The following is a 23,781-nucleotide window of genomic DNA, read 5'->3' as shown; positions in this document are numbered from 1 at the left end:
GACTCGGACTCGAGGGCAAAAAAACCTGATCGGGACATCCCTAGTTCAAAGCGTTGTGACGTTTACCGCGGAGACCATAGGGAAATCCGGAAATTACAAAGGTAAACAACAGCACGACACACGAACACGGAACACAGACCAACCTGTTGTCCAGCTTGTAAAACAAGAGTTTGAAAAAAATTGGAATCAGGCAGCCGTCTCCTGTGCCTTGGTCATGTGGAAAGCAACAAACTTAAAATGAAAATTCCCAAACCGGCAAGTGTCACCAACGTCTTTGTTACTAAACGTTGCCAAGGTAACATATGATCTCGTGAAGTGCTGTCCCAATCCCATTTATACCTATCTGAGCTCATGTGGCCTCTCACACTCACTCACTTAGCACCTGAGATCAGTGAAGTCTGAGTCTTTAGTCCTTAGTCCTTAGTCCTCAGGGCTCACTTTGGGATTGGGCCAATATATCATGAGACATTTCTAAAAACCAATTGTTTTTTAAGAGGAACGCACATCACACGTCAGTCAGTCAGTCTGACATGCATTTCATTTGTAAAGAAGTACATAACATGTATTTTCTGCATTTTCTGCTCTCGCTCTGTTTAGCTGGAAATGGATATGATGTAGTCGCCCTTGGTGGTACCATGTAAAAAGAAAATATTCTGGTGAATCATTGGTAAAAAAAATTCTAGGGCAAAGAATTGATTTAAAAAAAAAAAAAAAAAAAAGGTCCTTTTTCACTTACTGTAGCAAAGCAACACGTTTGGAAAGGTTCCTTCTCTTGATTCTTGCCTATATTTTTTTTCCCAATTTATACATTTATTTATTAGTCTCAGCACACTTGGTGCTTGGCGAGCATGTGTTTTTTAAAAGACGGGTCAGACAGGAGAACGGTAAACTATTGACTTGTATGTTAAGCAAAAAAACAAAAAAAACAACTCATTTAGTATGATGCTTTTTGTCTCTGAGCGAGCTCCACTGAGGTGGACGGAGGTGGGATGGTGGAATTATTCACGAGCTTCTGAATTCATAACTACCCCAGTGAGCAATAACCGTACCTCAGTTAGCACGGAGAGCAATAACCCATTTGATTTCGTAATTATCGATCGTTTTTGATAGCCACACCGAAAAAAAGGTCAAGGAGAGTTTTTTTTGTTGTTTTTTTTTGCTCAGTTGGTGAATGTGAAAGCAGGGTGAGTTAAAGAAGGAGGCAGGGAGGGAAAGACTGACTCACAGAGACACTCTCCTGCAGAGCATCTGACAACTGGCTGGCTGATTGGTGATGGAGACACACACACACACACACACACACCACAATCTTTTAACATGAGGACGCTGTAGAGTACACATGTAACAAACACATGAGAAAAACACACTTCCTCAGAACTAGAAAGCCACTTCCCCTGCTGCTCTGACTCTGTGTGTGTGTGTGTGTGTGTGTGTGTGCGCGCGTGTGTGTGTGTGTGCGCGCACAGCCATGCTTTTGTGCTTCCATAGAGGAGCAGATTTTGCATGTGTGGTGGTGCGTTCGTGTGTGTTTTTGGGGGGGCAAAATGACACTATGGACGCAATCTGTGGTGCATTGTGTGTGTGTGTGTGTGTGTGTGTTTCATTATCTCTCTGGCATGTTGCGTTTGTGACACACCATTTTGCACACAATTCTGTACAAAATCCAAACTGCTGTGTGTGGAATATCTCAAGTTATGGAATCTGGCACACACACACACACACACACACACACACACACACACACACACACACTTTTGACATGAAGTACCAAACATGAGAAAAACTTCCTCAGTTCCACAGTTTCTTACTTGTTTTTTGCAAGGGTATACAACAACACCCACAACACACTCACAAACGGACACTTCACTCAACACTACATGCAAACATTGAACATCAAAAAATATCCAGCAGATACACAAATTTCAAAACGCACAGGGAACGTGTTTCTTTTTCATGCCTGCACATGATCGTTGTATTATGTGTTGAACCAGCTATATTTTCAACTCGATGTTAGCGACTGTCTCGACTAGCGACGGTGTCTTTGGCTCTTTTTTGTTAGTCTTGCTCTTTGTCTCCTCACTTCTTGCTGTCCATGTGTCTTCTTTCTTTCTGTGTTTGTTTTTGGATGGAGAATGGAGGCTGCTACTCCCATTTATAATAAAAAGCTTTTTAAAAAGATAGAGAGGGATCATTTTGTCCACTTTTGCACCTCTAACCGCTGTCCTAAGGCGACTCATGAGTGACAAAAGGCCAAATCAAGCCTATGAATGAATGCAAAATAAATCCAATAATATAACAAAAAATAAGATGCTTACCATACATTATTTTTGATTTCAGAGTAAACACCTCCATAAAACCCACAAGCAAAAAAAAAAAAACAGAAGCAAATGCTAAGCAGCATAACCTGTTTGAATAAATCTAAAACGAAACATATGTAAAATCCAAAAAGGAAATTATACACACTTAATAACACGCTGTAAAAATGAATACAAATTGCCCCGTGCTCTGTCCTTGGCCTCAATCGCTCCCTCCCATCCCTCCTCGCCCTGTCATACGCACAGTTCCTGACTCATCAGACACTATTGTCATGCACCCACTACCGGCGGTACACAGGGCTAAATTATTGGCCCCTTTTTAATAAGGCTATGGATTGTTTGAGGAATGGCACCGGCACCGCTGTTGATTATATTGAAAGCCTGTTGTTTTATATCCTGCGAATGTCAGATTTCTGCTATTTACATCCCTCAACTCCTGCACGCCGGCGAATGGTTATTGATTTTGCCAAAGATGAATGGGAGTAGCCGTGTGGAATTAAAAACAAAAAGACAAAAAAGGGGTGAGAGGAGGAGGAGGAGGAGGAGGGCGGGAGTGGGGGGAGAGGATTGCTTTAAAGAACGACAGGAGTTAATGAACAAACATTAAAAGATCAGAGATGTAAACTCGTATCAGACCAGCATTTTGAAGTATGTTTAAATTCATTGTACAGCCAGAAAAAGTATCAAGGAATGTCCCCAAACAGAGATCACTGCGACCACATTCAACTTGGATGAGTTGTATAGCGCTTTACGCAGGAGGCTTTAAGTGTCTCCGTTAGGCGTCAATCTTGGGCTCTGTAAACAAAATAGTTCCATATTTCGCTCCTGGCGCCGCTTTTTCAAGCACTTGTCCAACGGACTGGGATTCAGTTCAAGACGTGACGGGCTGTTTGATGCTGTTGCCATGTTTTTGGCCCGTTGTCTCCATTGAATGACTGCGCCTAAGGCTACGATCCATGGTCAAGAGCCAGACTGCAGCTGTGTCTGTTCCAAGCCTTCATCTTATTCTTTTAAAGGAAGGAAATGCCCCCCCCCCCCCCCCTCCCCTCCCCACACCCCTCCCCCCACATATACTCTGTTACACATCAACACTCTGTGATGTTCAAAGCATCCCAGGAGTTATTTTTCAATGAAATGATGCGATGTACTTGCTGTTATGTCTACTTCTTCAATGAGTTTTTTTCTTCTTTTTGAGACTGTGGTTTTCCTGCATGTCCGAGAATATCTCCAGGGTCGTGCTCCTTTTTTTTTTTCCCAAACACAACACATCTTGTGGCTGCTTTGCAGGTATGCCGAGGTCAAGAATTTAGTGAAGACACAAGTAGAGATTGTTTAAGATTGAAAGTCCTCGCTTGACGTTGGAAACAGCAAGTTGGCAAAAGAATTTCGCCACAAGGTCCATTAGTAGCTGTTTCAATCATATCCCACACTCTTACTAAGCAGAATTTCCCCCTGGTCGCATGGGAATTTCCATTTTTCTGAGCATTTTCTCATCCAAAGAAATGTGTATCTCTGATTATGTTGTGGTGGATTTCTTTTTGTGGTGCTGCTGAATTTGTGTTGTAGAACATGTAGAAACAAGCACACTTTGGCTTTATAAACTTTGCACATAATTGATAACAAAGCCTGATCGCAGCATTAATCAAACTCCAGTGTAGCTGCACTGAACACAGTTGAATATTGCTTTGGCTTTGGGAAATTATAATGAGCATGTTGGCATACATCTTTTGAATGTGACACAAAATGAAACGATTGTGATAACTTATTAATCGTGCAAGTCGTGCAATTAAGCAAAAATGCCAAACTTCCGCTTGTTCCCACTTCTTAAATATGAGGTTATTGCAGATTGAATTTCTTTGGGGTTTTGTACTGTTAGGTCACACAAAGCAAGCCATTTCATGAGGATACGTTGAGGTCTCGGAAGTTGTCGTGCCATTTGTCAGTATTTTCTGACATGTTTACTGTGTAGTCTGTCATATCCTGGCCCATGAGGCCATGACAAAAAGTGGAAATGGACATGCAAACTGGACTCCAGTGGTCCAGATTTGAGATGTTGAAAAGGGGAGTTGAAAAGTGAGGGATCGAGTGTTGGAGGGAGGACAAGAGGCGAGACTTTTAATGACAACAGACAAGTACTGAGTCAGGAGAAAAACTGATAGGAGCTTGGGAAAAATGGGGGTGGAGGGAAGGAAAGTGGAAGTGGAAGAGCAAAAAAAAAAAAAAAGATGACAGGAGTGGAATGAGGTGATGGGGAGACGCAGGGAGGGAGGGAGGCCGTAGTACAGATAGATGAATGACATTTTGGATTCTCTCAGCAATACCGCGTCTCCCTAGACACAGGCTGTCTGGGTTTAGATAGAGGCCGTCACACTGAAGGGCTCATTTGCCTTTCAGTTGCTCATTACATCCAACCCAAACTTATTTCCTCCTCTGGGAGGCCACTTTCCCTGCTGCTCTGACTGTTAGTGTGTGTGTGTGTGTGTGTGTGTGTGTGCGTGTGTGTGTTTACATGTGCAGCCATGCATGTGTGCTTGCATAGAGGAGGAGATTGTGCATGTGTAGGGGTGCGTTCGTGTGTGTTTTTGGAGGGCAAAATGACACTATGGACGCAATCTGTGGTGCATTGTGTGTGTGTGTGTGTGTGTGTGTGTGTGTGTGTGTGTGTGTGTGTGTGCGCTTGTGTTTCATTATCTCTCTGGCATGTTGCGTTTGTGACACACCACTGGAATAACTCAAGTTATGGAATCTTGCACAGTGACACATGGATTGCACACACACACACACACACACACACACACACACACACACACACACACACACACACACACACACCGCATGCATCTTCACGCCAAAGGCGTATCCTTTCCTAGCTCCGATAATGAAACACACAGGCCTCACGGCATAAATGTTCTCGAACCTTCCTTCATAATGATTTCTCCCATATGGTTCCTACTAATATTCTGCTTGGAGCCAGCTCACTGGAGCTGACACGCACACACGCACACACACACACACACACACACACACACACACATACATGATCACAGGCAGCCCTTCTGTGCTACATTAACTACAAACCTCATTTCCCCACAAAGAGAAGCCACCGGCTGAAAATTGGCTAGGACGAGTCATTAAACCTGTGTCTGACACACACACACACACACACACACACACACACACACACACACACACACACACACATCTGTTATACAAATGACCCCCACACCCACCTGTGTCAGTGTAGCAGGTGATATCCCAGCGCCTGCTGAGAAGTGATTGCCCTTTTGATGAAGGAGGGCCAGCATTTTTGTGTGTGTGTGTGTGTGTGTGTGTGTGTGTGTGTGTGTGTGTGTGTGCGCGTGCTGTACAAATGTGTACGTGCATTTGTGAGTCTTGACACTTGTGCCTTTAAGTGCATTTCCTGATGTGTGAGTGTGTGTGTTGCAGACTTACATGGAATGATAAATCATGGTGATCGCGAGGGTTGAGAATTAAGATACATGGGAATGCCCTGGGGGGGGAGGAAGAAGAAGAAGAAGAAGAAGAAGAAGAAGAAGAAATAACAGGAGGAGCTGCAGACAGACATTTTAATGAAAAAAAAAAAAAAGGCGAAGGAGAGAAAAGCTACAAAAATCAGCAAAGGACAAAGAGGAAGAGGAGGTGGGAAGAAGAGCTACAGGGGGGCAGCCTGTAAGCATTAAGAGACCCTGCTGGGATATGATTGATGGCTCTGGCCCCCCGTTAGCCCCGGATCAGCCGCCCAGAGCTGTTGGGGACAATTTGAAGTTAAAATCGCGAGGAAATGGGGACGCCCTGATAAGCAACAAAAATAATGAAAAATCCTCTTATATGGTGGCCTTGTTTCTGTCTGAATAGATTCTGTGGTACATTTCAGGTTCCTTCTACCAAGCTTCATTGTATGTTTTACTATTTTAATGTTCTGGGCAATTTTAAAATGCTCTGTATTTATCATCAAATCAGTCAGACAGCTTCGTGCTGATAAAAAAACCACACTAATTTACTGTATGTTCATCTTCAACTGTTACCGTGCACTCACAGCAATGGGTTTAATGAGCAGCAGCAAGCAATTTGCAGGCTTTTCCCCCTTGTGTTTTAGCTCTCAGGCTACATCTGGGCTTGCCTCGCCCTCTGATTGGTGGAACAGAATGGAACATAAGGGATTCCATAACAGGAGGCAGACGGACTTTGTGTTTGCTAATTGAATAAGCTCTTTTCAGAGATTCCTTTTTTGTGGGATGTGTTTTCTTCTTGGTCTTCACTAACAGAGACACACACACCAAAAAAAAGGAGGCCATGGCATTTCAATCACCAAAACAGATATAAAAAATGCAGGTGCTTAGTTTAAATTATTGCTAATGCAAGTAAAGAAAAGTAAAAGTTTTTCTGAATTAACATACCGTCGCGTCAGGCAGCACTTTCAGGGATAAGGATGTGGAGAGGAGGGCTGATTAGGAATAGATTAACCTACTTCTTCAAAGAGTCACAGGTACTTCCACATTTCCATCAAAGTTAAGACAACTGTGTCTGTACTTTCTTGTATTACCGTTCTATTAACCAAGGGCAACCTGCTAGCCTCTAAAAAGCAAGTTTAATTTGTACTTTCAGTCATTTTGTAAGAGTAGGTGATTTTTTTTTTATGATATTGGGTATCTCATTTTGGAATGGAACTTCATTTCATATACAGTAAGCCCATGTCAGAGCTGAGCCTATAAGCTCCATGGCTGCCTCGTCAGCCCCACCTCAGGACTGTGTGTGTGACTTCTGAGCAGCAAAGGGGATGATGATGATGGTGGGAGTAGTGATGAGCGGGGATGAAGGCTGGTAGGCCCAGTAATGACCGTCCGCCACTGATGTGGTCCAGGCTCCCAGGCCGTTTGAAGCCAGGTGCATGGGAGATGGGAGGGTGTCAGCTGAGGTGGTGTGTGTGTGTGTGTGTGTGTGTGTGTGTGTGTGTGTGTGTGTGTGTGTGTGTGTGTGTGTGTGTGTGTGGTTTGTGATGAAGGGATGGATATTGGCCTCACTTGGATGGAATTGCAGCTTGAAATGAAGGAGTTTTCAGGCACATACTGTACATCTATGGGTAAGGACAGCAGTTTTTTACCAATTTTTACCAAAATTGTTTTTAAAGCAGAAGGTTTAAACTTACTTTGCATCACCATTTTTTTTTTCACCTCACATGAAAACACTGCTTACAGCAGTTAAAGTATTCCTCTTGTGATTTTCTTTGATAACTACTGCCACGCCAGATGCTTGCTCTTGGGAGGAATTGTTGGGTCTGTGTAAATTATAGAGTAGTAGTAGTCTAGACCTACTCTATCTGTAAAGTGTCCTGAGATAACTTCTGTTATGATTTGACACTATACATACAATTGAATTGATAATTCATTGGAGTTTTCTTGTAAACAAACAAAAAGTTATGTCTACATCATTTAAATGTATGTTTACTAGTTGTCATTCTAATCAATAACTGTGAACTTGAACAATTTGAAGTGCTAGCAAAGGTGACTGAGAATGGGACTTTCTGAGTTCACATTTTCATCTTCACGACGGAACACGAGTGCAGTGGGAAAGAAATGTTCTTATGCTTCAAAACTGCAGTGGTTGGTTTTCTACCTTGGGGAGAAGTTGTTCATATTGAATTTTATTGATCAGACTGTCCTGAAGCGGTAGGAATAAAGCTAAATGAATTCTTAAAGATTGAGCCGTGTTCCCCTTTAAATGCTGTTACGTTTCTCCTTGCCCTGCACTCTTCGATTGTATGCTGTGTTTGACCGTGACCTTTGTTTTGTCCCAAAAACACTCAAGATCAGTGGAGTGCTGTGCCATTACTTTAAACCCAAACAAAAACCTGCATCACTTCCCACCTCTCATACGATATCATTCTCGCTGAAACACCATCATAAACACTGTTAACAAACATCCTTATAAATCCACAGCGAGGGTTAGCAGATAATTTGTCACTGCAGACTCTGCACTTTTGCTTCAGTGTGGAGAAATCGCTTCCTTTTCTCTCAGGAAATAACACTTCAAGGGTTTGCATTTGGAAGTTTGCCCCTTGTGCTGTTAAAATTGATAGCTCCAAACTTTAACATCCGTACACACCGTTTATCAGGTGGACACTTGATATATTAGTCTTGTAGTCTAAGAAGCAAATAGGCTCGCAATGTGACTGTAGCCAGCTGAGCTAAAGGTAGATAAGACAGTGTCTTAGAAAACAGCAGTCCGTGACATTAAAGAGAATTGTTTTTTGTTTTTTTTATGGCTGAAGTCATATGGTCAAATTGAAATGATACATTTCAGAATGTAATAACAATAACTTATTTCACCAGTCAATTGCTGTTAAATGTTAAATGACAAAAAAGAAGAACCACGAGATGGCAGAAGGGTACTTTACAACAACATTGAATGCACCATGAGCTCACGTGGTGCAATTGAACACACCATTAAGTCCCGTCAGTGTTTCTCCGACAACTCTGACTACGGCAGTGGCCACGGTGCAGCTAGTATATACTCTGTGTCTGTCGCTGCACACTGTTGCACATACCGGTGTTGGAATCTATTGGAGTGGAATACAGCCACACGTTAGACCATTTAGCTGCCAGCAGTTTAACCGTGTTTAAGCCAGCTAACGTTGCTAGCTAACGGTAAGTTTACGTTACCTGCAGCCATGTGTAGTGTTCACTAGCGTCACATGCAGTGATGCTTCTGTTGCCTCTAACGTCCGTTTCAGAGCACCAGAGAGCAGCGCAGGCATTTTCGTGGCTCTGAATTGAAGCACCCAAGTCTGCGTTGCCATGTGGTCCGGTAAATACCGCTGGTTTAGGAACCAGTGCCATATTGCCATATTGGGTTTCGGTACCCAACCCTACCACTCAGTCAGCCATTACGGCTCAAAACCCAAAGGTTAAAACCTTTTTTATTACTGAATTAAATTAAATTATATTATTAAATTAATATACTCTTTCGCCGACTTCTAGCAGCTCATAGTCTTGATTTTCTAACATAAACGAAGGAAGAAAGAAAGAAGAAGTCAGACTTGTGGAACACGCGATTGTTGAGAGATTATTCAAATCTTATGAGGTATCAGATGCCACATTGTTTACATCTGATGAAGAACAACAGAACATAATTTCGTATCCATTCCTGACATTAGTCATGATCCCTTAAGATTTGCAAGAAATCAAACCCTGTGTTTTGATAGTATTGATGGTCTGAATTTTTTCTTCAATAGCCATGTATTTAAATTCAGGACTTATCTACACTATATAGTAGTTTATATTGGTTGTGGCAGAGTCCGCCATTCCTTCGCCGGATCAAGATTGCCTGCCTCTGCATCAGGGATTCACAGGAAAACGATGCATATATGTAATAAGTTCCTGCAAATGGAGAGTCAAATTTTAAGACAAGATAAGAGAAAAAGACTGATGGGAAAATGAGACACTTTGAGCCCAAAACTGCATCAGGAGGACCGAAACATGATAAGAGAGCAGACACAGAGAGAATAAAAGCTCAAGAAGAAGCGTCAATGTGAAGGAGAAGAGATGAAGTGAGAAATGAGAACAAGCACAGCTCAATATGTCAGTGTGAAGAATTGGGGAGGTTATTGTCTGCCTTCGTCTCTCACCTCATGGATGGATCAAGAATATGGGCTCTACAGCCAAAACCACCCTGTATACATGCCCACACATCTCTCTGCTCTGCACATACACCACGTTCTTACTCCCAAAAAAGTTTAAGTTTAACTGACATACGGCACAAGAATGGAACAGTTGGGTGTAGTTTAGGAAAAGATTGTGGTTGGGGTTACAAAATGTACTTTTCAGTTAGGGGTCCATGATATATCGACTCAATATCGTTATCGCGATATCACGTTGCGCGATATTATATCGAAAGTGTTGCGATAAGTATGCAATATTTTGTTAATTTTGTGGAGCGCTGCGTCCCGTCCGTTGGCTGTGTGGCTTAGTTGTGCTCAATTTAGAGCCCGCTTGAAACGCTATAATGATCATCATTTCATTGGCCAGTTACCGTGCCACTTGCATGTCAGTGCACGGGTCCATTACGTGACAAACCCTATGGAGCGTACCATGTGACGTGTGTGCATATTTCGACAGAGTGACAGTGTAAGTGAAGAAATAGATAGAGACAACAAAACGGAACGAATCAGAGAAGCGAAAGAAAAGTTGTCCTGTTCTGTAGACATGGTCATTATTCATTTATTCATGTTGTACCAGTCCAATATGACCGTCAGTTGAAATACACCTTGTGTTGTAAGAAAATCTATTTTGATGCGTTTTCCCATAACTTAAATCGATATCGCAATGTTCATAATCAATATCGCAATATCACATTTTTTCTATATTGTGCAACCCTAGTTTCAGTGACACATGGGCTAAAAATATAAGGGTGAAAGTCCTGCGTTGTTTGACCCATCCACCACCCCAACATGCCTCCTTATGCGGATTTTTGGACTTTCATACTACTCGCTACCATTTTTAATACTACATCATCTTACAGCGTCGCGGTCAAGCCACTACTATGCCCGGCCCGGTGCATCCCATACAGACGCTAAAGGGTGATTTTTGCGTTGGTATCTGACGCTTGGAGCCACTGACCAAGCGACAGTATTGCATTAACCAATGCAGCTTGTTTTTAAATGCAAGGATGCTCCCTCATTGTTACTAAACTCTGTTCCAAGAAGAACGGTGGGAGAAATGATTAAGTTGTAATTCAATTTAGGGAGATTAAATTCAGTCATTTTCAGCAAGAAAAGCTACTTGAAGGTATACACCAGCAGCAAAACAGGGTTATGCAGCTCAGAAGTTTTTCTTTTTTTTCCCCCTGTAATTCACTGCACGTGTGCACACACACACACACACACACACACACACACACACACACACACACACACACACACAAATGGACACAAAAAGACATTAAATGCACACATTCCATCTGTATTTGAAGTGGCCCGAGACCAAATCATCTCTGCCTATAAATGTTGCCAACTCAAGCCTTTCCTTTTCTTATTGCTCATTATCTATTAGTTATAAAGACATGGCTGTCATAAAAGTGAATGAGGAAACTGACCCTCTAGGGAAGGCATTGAGGCATTGGAGTCTGGTCTTTGCACTGCTGGACTGCTGAGTGCATGACAATCCCCAAGAATTGTACTACGTAATAATATTGCCAAGAGCTCACTTGTTTTTTTCGTTCTGTTCTCTTTTTTTTTTTTTTTTTACCCCCTGGTGGCTGCTCTGTTTCTTTCCAGTTCTTCCCTCTGTTGCATTTATCTTCCTGTCTGTATGACCATTTTCTTTCTTTCTCTTTTTCCTGTATTTTTCCACTAATGTTTTTCTGTCCGTCATTCTTGCTCATTCTTTTCTGTAATGAATTACAGTTCATAAGTCAAATTTCGAGACTGTCCTCACCATATTAATGACAGTGTTGGTCTAGGTTTCCATCCGCATATTGCTTTCTATCAACAGTCAGTATTGGCGTCCTTTAAATGTGAACATGATCTTTTCCTAACCCTATAACATATTCAATGTTGTCTGACTTTTGATAGAGTGTGGGGGGGGAACAATCAAAATCGATGCAGCGAAATTACAGATATTGCCTTTTTTATTGCACTCATTCTTTTTCCTTGTCAAAATCTGATGCCCACAATGCAAATTGAGCTGCCAAAAGTGAAGTCATGCTTGTAGCGGATAATGTAGCTTTGAGCATCTAGCCTCAAGCTACAGAGATCTAATAAAGCGCAGTTCATTCTAGCACCCACCCCACCCCACCCCCCCAAACAGCGGCTGACCTAATGGAATGGAATCTTTTTTATTTAATGCTTTTTAGGCATAGGGTGTCCATCATGGTGCTGTACAGAATGAGTGAAAAGCCTCCTTTGAGGTGTCCTGCTATATGATTCAGTGGCCACCTGCCAGCCAATCATCTTTCTTTTCTCCATGATGATAGAAAAGCTGTCACGAGACATGAGGCAGTGACAGATCTTTTTCTAGTTTAAAATGAAACGGGATGGGTTTCTATAATAAAAAATAAAAAAAAAACCTAGTTTCAAAATAAAACAACCCTTATGAACTGTCACACTTGTAATATGTAATGCGATTTTTGGTATGTATGGAAAAAAAATAAATAAATGAAAACCACTTGGATAAGGTCAGAGAAGCGTAACTGTCATGGTTTAAAGAAATCAAGGTTGGCGTTTGGTAAAAGGCAGGGTTCACACTCAAGACTCTGGGGAGTCATTATGCTGTTGTAATGTCGCAAAATGTAACTGAAAGATACAGTTTTTAATGTCTTTTTTTTTCTACTCACGTTTACTGTTATGTCATGCGTTCTCTCTTTCTGTTGAATAAATGAGCTGGCGCGTGCTGCCTTGCCTCTCTTTATCTCTGACACAACTGCAGAGATATTCTGCCTATTGTCCTGATTGGCAGATATCTGCTCCCCCACCACACACACACACACACACACACACACACACACACTGGCGCTGTCAAGTGGACGTGGCCCTGTGTCGCTGATGCATTAACGGGGAAAAAAGGCAACGGCTCAATACTTGCATTGTCCACCGCTGAGCCTAAGAGAGAGGAGAATGGAGGGAGGGCTGAGACAGAGAAATAGATAGCTAAGGGGAGAAAAAAAAGAAATTAGGAAAAAAGAGAGAGAAAGAGGTAGGGCAGATGGATCCAGACACTTTCAAAATGAGCCCAGAGAGAAGAGCATTTACAGTAGAGCGTGTCGATATGAATGCTAATGCTCCTGGACGTCGTTCCCACTCTCACAAATACAAGATTGTGTCTCTCTTTCTATCCCTGTCCCTCCCTCTCTCTCTTTCAATTCTATTTGCTTTACCTTGCTTATTCACCCTGAATGAACACCATTTCTCTCCGTGTGTGTGTGTGTGTGTGTGTGTGTGTGTGTGTGTGTGTGTGCGTGCGCTGATATTGGCTTTTGAGAGTTGTTCTCCCCTCACTTTTCACCTCTCCCCTCTGATCTTTTATCGCCCCACACAGGCGTAAACTCACGCACACACCTGCGAGTAGGTTTCAATAACGGATTATTACAGACGCCCGCTAACCTTTCATCCCCACACACAGAAAAAGAGCATTACACACACACATGCGTTTATCGATCCGACCAATTTTACAGTAGATCCTCGCAGACTTCCTTTGAGTTTAAATCGTTCCATCAAATAACTCATCTGTGTGTGTGTGTGTGTGTGTGGTCAGCAAATCTCATTTATCACCATAGCTCAGGTCCCCTCGCTGCCATTCCGTCCCACACAGCCTGTACCCACAGCAATATGGAGGATCACAGAGGAGAGGAAGCGCACTCATCGTTGCAGAGCCAACGATCCATAAAGCAATATGGGAGTTTACGAGCTCTCAATGTTGTTCAATATAGGGGCAAGTTCAACTACGCAATAGGCCATTGCTTTCCTCGTTCTGTCCTCTCTTTCTGAAGTTATTGTACTTGGATGGGGAGAATATGGATTTTGGCTTATTGAAAATGTACAGCATGTGTATTTAAAGGACATTAGAAAAGGTGAAATGTAAGTGGGTGATGATACCATAGAAAAAAAGCCCTTTATAATTTCTGAAAGCCCAAAGTAACATCTTCTAATTCCTTTCTTTGCCCAACAGTCCAAAAGTCAAAGATAGTCAGTTTTCAATCATAGAAAACCAGCAAATATCCGCACCTGAGAAGCTGAAACCAATCATTTTTTGGGACATTTTAGCCAACAGAAATGACTTAAATAAGTATTTGATCATTAAACCAGTTTGGGATTTTTTTTCATTGCAGCTTTAATTCATCTCAGATAAAAAAAGAAAGAAGAGGCAGACGTTTTCAGTACAATGCAGTGTAACCGTAAAGAATAGTGGATAAACATATACAATACATTTAAACACATTGAATGAACACACAGCTGCACTTTAGAACTATTTCAGTTCTTAAAATGTCCCAAATCTGTAATTCTCTGTTTTTGTAGTTCATTTCAAGCAGAGGGAGCTGCACAGACTCTGTACAGACAATAGCAGGGAGCCCTGAGAGTGGAGTAGTTTGACATTGGAGGTGTAAAATGAAAGAAGATATTTAGAACTGCCGAAGGATATCCTGATAAAGAGAGAAGTACCTGTAGAGTTGCCAATGAGTTGTTAACAATGACTCAGAACACTTTCTGATAAAGGCCAGAGTGATGTAAACACTACAGCACACAATAAGCAAAATCCAACATACAGTACATCTCTTTAACCTTCAACATAAACTAAAGTATACTTTTACACCAAAGCTTCCAGTGTTGTCGTTTTTAGCCTTTGCTGTTGCATTTCTGGGCAGTTATTACATGCAAAAATGCAATTGTAGGTCATGTTAAGTGTTTAAAACAAATGACTGATGATGTGTTTTTATTGTGTGCAAGACATTCACTCAGACACCCGTCTGGACCAAACCCTAAAGCTAGTCAAGTTCTTCTCAGCAGAAATGGGAAGGTTATATTTCTGCTGCATGCCATCTTAAAATGACTAAAGAATAAGTGTGAATAAAGGGTCAGACTAAGAATGTGAGTAGCGATGGAAACCAAACCAGTTGATGTTGGCAAACATTTAATTTCAGGTTTAGAAGTAAGACCTATTCAAAGTTGAAGCGCTGACAAACTTTAATGAGTAGTTTAATTACAATTGAGCCAAACTCCATTCCGGTGCCTACCGCACACAAACCTCCAGTCGTGCCCGTGGCAATGCGGCGATGGTGCCAGCTGAACGGAGCAGATGGTGGCAGGACTGAGGCTGGGGAGGCTGACTGACTGACTGACTGACTGACTGACTGACTGACTGGTGGAAAGGCTGGCAGGGATGGAAAAAGTGCTTGATGGAAATAGAAGGAACTAATTACAGCGGTAGCCGCTGCATTAGTCGATTGCCATCAATTTATCATTAGCGCTGCAGACAAAACACAATCATTTACAGAATCTATATGTTGTAATGTGTTTCTGCAAAGAGTTGAAAAACAGATAGCGTGGTTTTGTAGTGTTTCTTTTGTCTGTACCTTTTTCATTGTGATCGTGACACTTCTTGAGATCAGGAGTTAAATGTGCCATTCTTTGTCCTTTCTGGCTTTTGTTTTGTATTCTCTGACTGTAACTTTTTCTATTGTCAGCCATTCAGAAGCTCCCTTGGTTTTTGTGCATTTCTCAAGTGCATTGTAACAGTTACTTTTAAGGGAAGGTAACATATTTCAAATTTTGTATTCCATTAATATTATGCAATGACGCATAACGACAACTGTCTGGCTTCATGTCTGCTTTACAAAGCCATGAGGAGCAACATTAGTAACTTGCATAATTGTTCTAAAGCTTCTAATGGCTGAAATGACAAGTGGGACTCCTTATACATGTGCTGTGGTTGTCAGTGTCATTAGCGTGGATTGGTAAAAGCATGTTAGGAAGCAATCAGCGATGTGAGATAAAGGTGTGTGTGTGTGTGTGTGTGTGTTCCTGCGCTTTTCTTGCTAAAATGTGCTACTTTCTAATTGCCCGGCCTTCTCACGCACTCACTATAATATCTTCAAAGTCTTGTAATCTTGTCAGCCGACTAAAGGCTCCAAGTGAAACCCTCTGTAAAGGTCAACCAATGCAATTTGAATATCTTTGATTAAACGGTGTGCCGGTGCCAGACCCAGACTGTAGGTCACTGCCTCAGAGAAATGATATTCACCCTTCTCACCCCACTTGGCCCTCCCCAAGCCTCGACTCTCGCAGCTCCCTCATTGTCAAGGGTCACTTCTGCACTCTTTTTAGCAATTTACGTACTCTCCTGACCCATTCTTTCTCTGCCACTATTCCCTCTGTCCGTCAATCCTTCTCTGCATTTCTTTCTTTTCCTCTGTTTGTATCTCATATTCACACAACGTATAGTTCTAATCCCGAAATCCCCTATCCTGCCTGAATGTCTATTTTCAGCCCTCCTTATCTCATTCTCCATTCATTATCTCACTGATACTATTTTCTCAGAGACTGTGCTTTACAGCAGTCATTGAACCATGCATCTACAGTCTGGCATTTTAGCTAAAACCTTAGTAAGTGCAGTCAAAATAACCCTGTGGAAAAGAGATTTCAAGATAATGACTATCGTGGTCATGAATGACCATAACTTGTTAATTATATTTTTTATTCAAAGTACTTTCCTTGAATTTGAATTCCATATTCTGAAAATTGATTCTTTGGCTCTGTCCATAGAGGTTAAACTTGACTTTTTGAATGTGTCATCATATTTGAATGTGCTAATTTGTTCAGTACGACAAATTGCCTCTGAAGTGACACCGTTTTTCTGTCCCCATCTCCAGTTTGTCCCGGCACAGAGAACAAGTTGAGCACTCTGTCTGACCTGGACCAGCAGTACCGCACCCTGAAGAAGCTCTACGAGAACTGTGAAGTCGTAATGGGCAATTTGGAGATTACCAGCATCGATCGAAACCGCAACCTCTCCTTCCTAAAGGTACGAACGTTGAACCGTTAATTTCCTCCAGCAGATATTCACAACATTTTACTGCATCTGCATTATGTAGGTAGAAAGATAGAGACAAAGACAGAATGTTTCAACACTGGATTCACGACCACGGAGAGAAAGATCGGAAAAGAATGAGGTTGAATGTTTCAGTGAGAAACAGGGTTGTTTCAGCACCTTGGATAGAGGTGATACTTATTTCCTACATAGTACACACTCAGTAGTTTTGGCTATGGTGAGCAAAAACTTGCGATTTTATATGTTTCAGCACCACGGATAGAGATTAACGCTTGGCCATGTATTCACTTTTTTCTACATAGTGCACATTCAGTAGTTTAGGCTATGGTGAGCAACAACTGTTTCAGCACCATGGATAGAGATGAATGCTTGGCCACTTATTCACTTTTTTCTACATAGTGCACATTCAGTAGTTTAGGCTATGGTGAGCAAAAACTGTTTCAGCACCATGGATAGAGATGAACGCTCGGCCACTCATTCACTTTTTTCTACATAGTACACACTCAGTAGTTTAGGCTATGATGAGCAATAACTGTTTCAGCACCATGGATAGAGATGAACGCTCGGCCACTCTTTCACTTTTTTTTTTACATAGTGCACATTCAGTAGTTTAGGCTATGGTGAGCAATAACTGTTTCAGCACCATGGATAGAGACAAAAAGAAACAGATGGGATGTTTCAGTTCATGTTTAGAGACAGAAGGAGTTTTTCAGCTGAAGTTGCTCTGAACAGCACCCTGCTGTTTCTGAGATGGTGACTAGCACGCTAGCTTGCCATACATAAAGTGTAAATTAGACAGTTGTGGAATTACTAAAGGTGTAAGGTACTAGATTAAAACATTACGATATTTCTCGTCGAGGTTAAACGTTGTCTCGCGATATTAGCACACAAGTGCACAATTACGTCGTTACTCCTGAGGACTAATTCACGTTAAATCAATCGGTGCGAAATTTTGGTACCTGAGAGCACGTAAGTGCGAGCTTCTCTGTCCTCTCTGCATGTTTCTCTCAGAGAGCGAGACTCAGTTCTGACACACACATACACTGTGAAGCAGACGGAGCCTCTAGAGTTTGTTCAAGTCACAGTGAGACACGGAAATGCCGGTATTTAAAACTTCCCGCAGACAGCGTTTGCTGCAATATAATATAATGGCGAGATCGCCGTGCAGTTTGTTTAACTTCCGAGACGGACTGGTGTTCTCTATTGCCCTGGGGACTGACTGACAGGCACAACACAAAAGCGTTCATATGCCCTGGTGACAGACTGACAAGCTGGTGTAGGACAGGCAAGGTGACTTTATAGCACTTATAGCTCCTTTCAGCAACAAGGCAATTTAAAGAGCTTTACATAAATCATTAAAGAGCAATTCAAATCTGTCATGAAAATAAAACAGAATAAGAATTAGAATTTTTAGAATTAGGCTAAATACCAGAATAAGACTATATTTCCAGTCATATTTCACCATTTAAGTTTTCTTTAAAGTAGTGATAAAATCTCGTCTGGTTCTCTTGAATCCAATCTCGTGTCTCGTCTCGTCTCGTCTCGTGAGCCGAGTGTCTCACAGTGTGACACCCCCTAGGAATTACCCTTAATTGTCTGTTTCTCTTTAATTGTCCCCACTGTTTCTTTAAGCTCGGCCAAGCATTATGAAGCTCATCTCTGTTGGCAGAGAGGCACCGAGAGACTTGAACGAGATCTTCTCATTCTCACTAATAACGCACGAGAAATAAGTGAATTTGCATTTAAGCGTGCATGTTGCCAAGTCTATTGTAGCAGCTCCTTGTCGGGATTCATTTAATGGCATAACCTGCTTGGCTTGCTCACAGGAGTGGTAAAATAGATGTTGAAGAATAGGCATTAATATCCAGTCGAGACAAATTTCCCCTCGGGGACAATAAAGTGTATTCTATTCTATACAGTGTAATGGATAAGGTTGCTAATTTATACTCTCAAAAGTTGAATTACTCCTATAAGAGACAACAGTCGTCCATTTTGACATTTGCATTCAAGGCAGCTAATGTTGCTGGATGTCTTATGTGGACAGTGTTACAATATGTAACCAGCGATGAGTTCAGCATCTTGTTTAGAGAACTTGTGAATAATAATTGAAGCCCTTTGGCCAGCACAATACAACACTATACAGTACAATGGAACTGATTATAAGGTACAGGTAGGAATTACTGTGGAAGGCTTGTCTGTGAGACACTGCAGGGAAATGAGCAGTACTCTGAATGTAAAGTGCCATCGCCATTCCTCTCGAACACAGTGCTCTCTTGGGTCTGTAGCTGCTCTCTGTATTTGCGAGTCATTGGGACAGTGGTTTAAAATGCTCTTGTGCTAAGCATGTGCATATACTGTATGTGCCATCAGGCCCCATCCCTCCTCCCCTTGCTGTTTAATGAAGTGAGGTGTAGTCTAATTACTGGGCCAGCGCTATCAAATGAATACCATAAACAGTCCCATTAGGCCTAGCATCATTAGGGAAACAATTAGGCATCTGGGGGATGTTAAGTGGATGTGAGGGGGGTCAGATTTTGGGAGCTGTGTGGTTTCCATGGGAACTATGTAGCAATCACGCTATTAGGCACAAGAGAGACCCCGCCCTAATTCTTAAGCTGGAATTGCTGTACTGTGAGGATGGAGAGTTTGATGGTGTTATGGTTTACTTTTACGGACAACCCCTTTTTGATTTTGGGGGGGTTTAAAATGATGTATATTATATTTTACATTATGTAAACTTCAATCGCTTTTACAATAAGCTCTGAAAGCAAGACTTGAAATTAAATGTATAACCGTAGGTTTTTCATCTTACACATTTATTTACATGTGTTTACAACTTCTCAAAATAGTTTTTTGCTGCAATTTTGAGTATTGCATCGTCGGCAACTTGATGCAAAGTTCAATGTCGGTATTCATACATTGTCTACACACACACACACACACACACACACACACACACACACACACACCTAAAGGTGCACACATTTCAGCAAATGGCTAAGGAGATGTGATGCACTTGGACTCTCTATACAAAACAGCGGCCTAGGAGGTGCGTACAGTATGGACCAATATGGATGTGCGGAGTGTGGATAGAGAAAAGGAGGGAGGAGGGAGCGAGAGAAGAGCTAGAGGGTCGTCACTTTTATGGCAGGCAAAAACAGCTGCTGTGCCGAAATTACAATGTTTAGCTGCCGTGCCGCAGAGTTGTGTGTTTGTGTCTGCATATATTGGTGTGTTTGTGTGTGTATAAGGAGAGAGCAGGGATAGGGCGCAACACAGGACAGCGATGGAGAGGGAGGGAGGAGGTGAGGGGCAGGCACAGACATGGGGTGATTTTTGCCTGCTGAGAGGCTGACAGTTAGATGGATGACATGGCTCTGCAGCCTCCTCAGGTCCAGCTTTCTTCCAAACCACATCTCTCTGATTTTCCCCCTCATTCTTTGCCTCCCTTCTGTAGACCCAGCGTGAGTGCGAGAGGACCAGCAATATGATGATAAAGTTAGTATTATAGCCCAGTCTGTATCACATTTGGGTCAATTTATATTCTTAAATACATCTTACCGTTTGTTTTATCCAGCTTGGAGGCCCACATGGGTGGAGCTAACTCCATTAGGTCATTTTAAAGCAAAGCGCATTTTTTAAATCCAGTATCTTAAGGTTGCATTATTTGTGTCTGACCTGAATTGACCTTTTGAACCTTTGAACTGTAACGCTGTTTGAGCCCCAGTTTTTCTTTCACACATAACTTATGACTAAGATCAATGCATAATGTGTGGCTTTTTTTATGGCTGTAGTCTAGCTTAATGCCACATCTATTGAATTACCACGGATACAGAGGTCAGCGAGGACTGGATTCTCATCCAGAGAATGGCAAGAATCCAAATTCTACAACTGTTCAGGGCTCCTCAGAAGTACTTTTGGTTGGGAAATGAAATGTTTTGCGAATACGGGCACAGGTGTCTAAAGGGCATCACCGTGCCGCCGCCTGGCATACCCCCTCTGTCTAGTTTGCTGGCCAGCTCCCCTGGCCACTGTCTGTCTGTCAATCAGAATGACCCATTTTCCTAGAAGAAAAGCAGGGAGCCGCGCCAAGTGGCCTGCAGTGGCCTGTAGTGGCCCACAACCAGCTAATGATGTCACCTAGGCTGAAGGACTCTTCATTAAAGCCGGATCAATCTGCCGGCTAGCGCTGCAAAACACAGGGCGCAATGCCAGGGCTGCAGCTGAAAGCGGAGGGACCGGAGATGTCTATCCATAAAGCCAGGATGTGTTTTTAAAGTCTCAAACTTCCTCCCCAGAGGAATGTATCACAGGTCTGGGATACAAACACACACACATGCTGGTACACACACACACACACACACACACACACACACACACACACACACACATATGCTTCAGCCATAAAGAGAGATGAATGACACGGTCACAGAGGTGTATACTATGTTGACGCGCAGACAGAGACACTCTTTACAGAGCTTATCTCTGGCAAACACCAGCTGAGAGAGACGTGAGGGAAAAGAAAGAAACAGCTTTTTTAACAAGCACTCATTTCCAAACCTTTATAGAAGGGGGGGAAAAAAAAAAACATGAGGGGTAGCGCGGCTCCTGCGAGTTCAGTTCAGCACAGCCAGGCAACAGAGGAGAGAAGAAAATAGAAAGAGAGGAGGGAAAAATCCTCGCACCAAAGGCTTCCCTTTTTCCTTCGGCTGTATTTCAGCTGCAAATGAAAGCGCTCAGCTATTCTGCAGCTCAGCTATTCTCAAAGCGTACATCCTCAGAAATCTATTGTGGAGGCACGCATTCTGTGCTCTGCTGCCTCATATGCTTAGCAAGCTACCAGTGTGTGTGTGTGTGTGTGTGTGTGTGTGTGTGTGTGTGTGTGTGTGTGTGTGTGTGTGTGTGTGAGGTGTTAAAGTTGAGTCAAAGTGAGGTTACAGGATACACTTACCAGAGGGTAATGGTTGCTTATCTCAGAGTGTTCCTATTTTATGACAAACTTTCATCCTCGTTTTTTTTTCAACGCCAGCTACAGCTTGCAGGATTTCGTCCTTGCTCTAACCTGATGAGATCAGCGTGCAAGTCCGAGATTACTGCTTCTCTGCGTGTCATTATTCAGCACTCATCTGATCGCTCTTCTCTCCTGTCTGAGAGTGAGACGCTGCGCCATTAATTTACTGTGAAGCAGTAATTCATGCTTCACTCTATCACACTTGTTTCACCGTGTCTGTCCTTCACCGGTGTTTGCCATTCACCCGCCATTCATACACTATATGGTGCCCATGCTTTTGTGTAAAGAAATGATTTCCCAAGTTTGGTTTGCAAGAACGTGACCGGCCAGCACAGAGCTCCGATCCCTGCAGACAGCATCCAAAATCGTGTGGGAAGTCTTACCAGAAGAAGTAAGTGGAGGCTGCTATAGCAGCAGATTAAGGCCCATGGTTTTGGTTTTGGAATAAAGTCCCTGAGGCGGACAAGGGGGACTAGAGACCGTATTAACTTACACACAAAACAGTCCACGTAGACTGTAACTGCCCAGTGTCCATATACTTTTGGGCATGTAGTGTTTTGGAAAGTCGGTTTTTCATGTCAGATTGTTTTCACATGATTTCTATTATTTCCCCAATTAGTTCCTCATGACAATCTGAATCCATCTCTGTATTGTCGGGCTCTGTGCTGCAGGCCTTTTTGGGTGAGACTGAGAAGGGAGCACAGTGAGAGCTGTTATTTACATGGAGACAGAGCGAGGTAAAGGACGATTTCAAGTGCTCCTCTCTCTCACTCTCTGTCCCCCGCTCTATATAAATGTTTCCCACTATTGTGCTCCATGCGGCACAATGGCTGTCACAGGGCCTCCTCACAAAATAATGACACCATGATCCTGAGCGACAGTTGGAGAGGGGCGTGCTAGCCTGGCCAATCGTACAGTTTCATTAGCCTCTGAACCAGCTGAGGAGCTCATAAAAGGTTGGGACTGTCGCCTGGAACGGGGGCTGTTAGCGCCTCGCGGGATCCTGGCAGCGTCTGCATAATTACAGCTCTTAACACTGGGAAAATTAGCACCCTGCTCGCTTCAGCCAGCACCCTGCCAGATCGCAGTGGCACTACCCTGATGTATCTTATATCCCGTTAATTGTGGGGTAATAGAGGCGTACAAGTCCAAGAGAAGAAAACTATAACATTTTACTTTATTATATTTATTTTCCATTTGCTTCCTCACCAAAGTGTTTATGCAGTTGAGTAGTTTGACCAGAGGGAAGTGGGAAAACTCATACTTGAAAAGTGTTTTATTAGGTACTACTAAAAACATAAATAATAGAAAAAAAACCATACCTTTTATTAGTCCCTTGAGGGGTAACTCAATTTTAAAACAACTCTGGTATTACACACACACACACACACACACACACACACACACACACACAGGCCCGAAATGCACAAACCGGACCTACAGACATGTATCAGAGCAATGGGGCTGCTAATGGACAGGCGCCCCGAGCAGTTGGGGGTTTGGCGCCTTGCTCAATGGACCCTTGTCAGTGCCCAGGAGGCGCACCTTTCCAGCTACCAGTTCACACTCCATACTTGGTCCATACGGGGACTTGAACAGGTGCCTCTGTTTTCCTGACTTCAGGAATTTGTAGAAATAGAGAAGCTAAGGAAATCTACTTATTTCTTATCTCTTATTACTTCTATCTTATTCTTACAGACGACTTGTTGGAAATGTGACATGATCTCATCCTGTTGGCTGATGCTTTTTTTTTTTTTTTTTTTTTTACAAAAATAGAACTCAAAAATGACCTTTTTAGATAGATGTATGTTACTTGCTGGCATATTTATTATTTAAAAGAAAAAATATATAATCTGGATATTTATTTCAAACTTCAGAAATTCTTCTTGTAAAAACT

At 42.4% G+C, this 23,781-nt stretch overlaps 1 protein-coding gene across 6 annotated transcripts in view; it reads left to right on the top strand.

The window, feature by feature from the left end:
• Positions 1–23,781, top strand: part of LOC116044446 (receptor tyrosine-protein kinase erbB-4) — a 281,156-nt gene that overhangs the window by 113,385 nt on the left and 143,990 nt on the right. For all 6 annotated transcript variants that reach the window (XR_004103671.2, XM_031291606.2, XM_031291607.2 and 3 more), the window contains exon 2: positions 16,695–16,846. Coding sequence is in view for 5 of the 6 variants with exons in the window: in XM_031291606.2 (XP_031147466.1) it covers positions 16,695–16,846 (152 nt within the window). In the remaining variant the exon portion in view is untranslated. The remainder of the gene's footprint in view (positions 1–16,694; positions 16,847–23,781) is intronic.

Source organism: Sander lucioperca, chromosome 24 (assembly GCF_008315115.2).
Source record: "Sander lucioperca isolate FBNREF2018 chromosome 24, SLUC_FBN_1.2, whole genome shotgun sequence".
Taxonomy (NCBI): domain Eukaryota; kingdom Metazoa; phylum Chordata; class Actinopteri; order Perciformes; family Percidae; genus Sander; species Sander lucioperca.
This window is presented reverse-complemented; position numbering and strand designations above follow the sequence as displayed.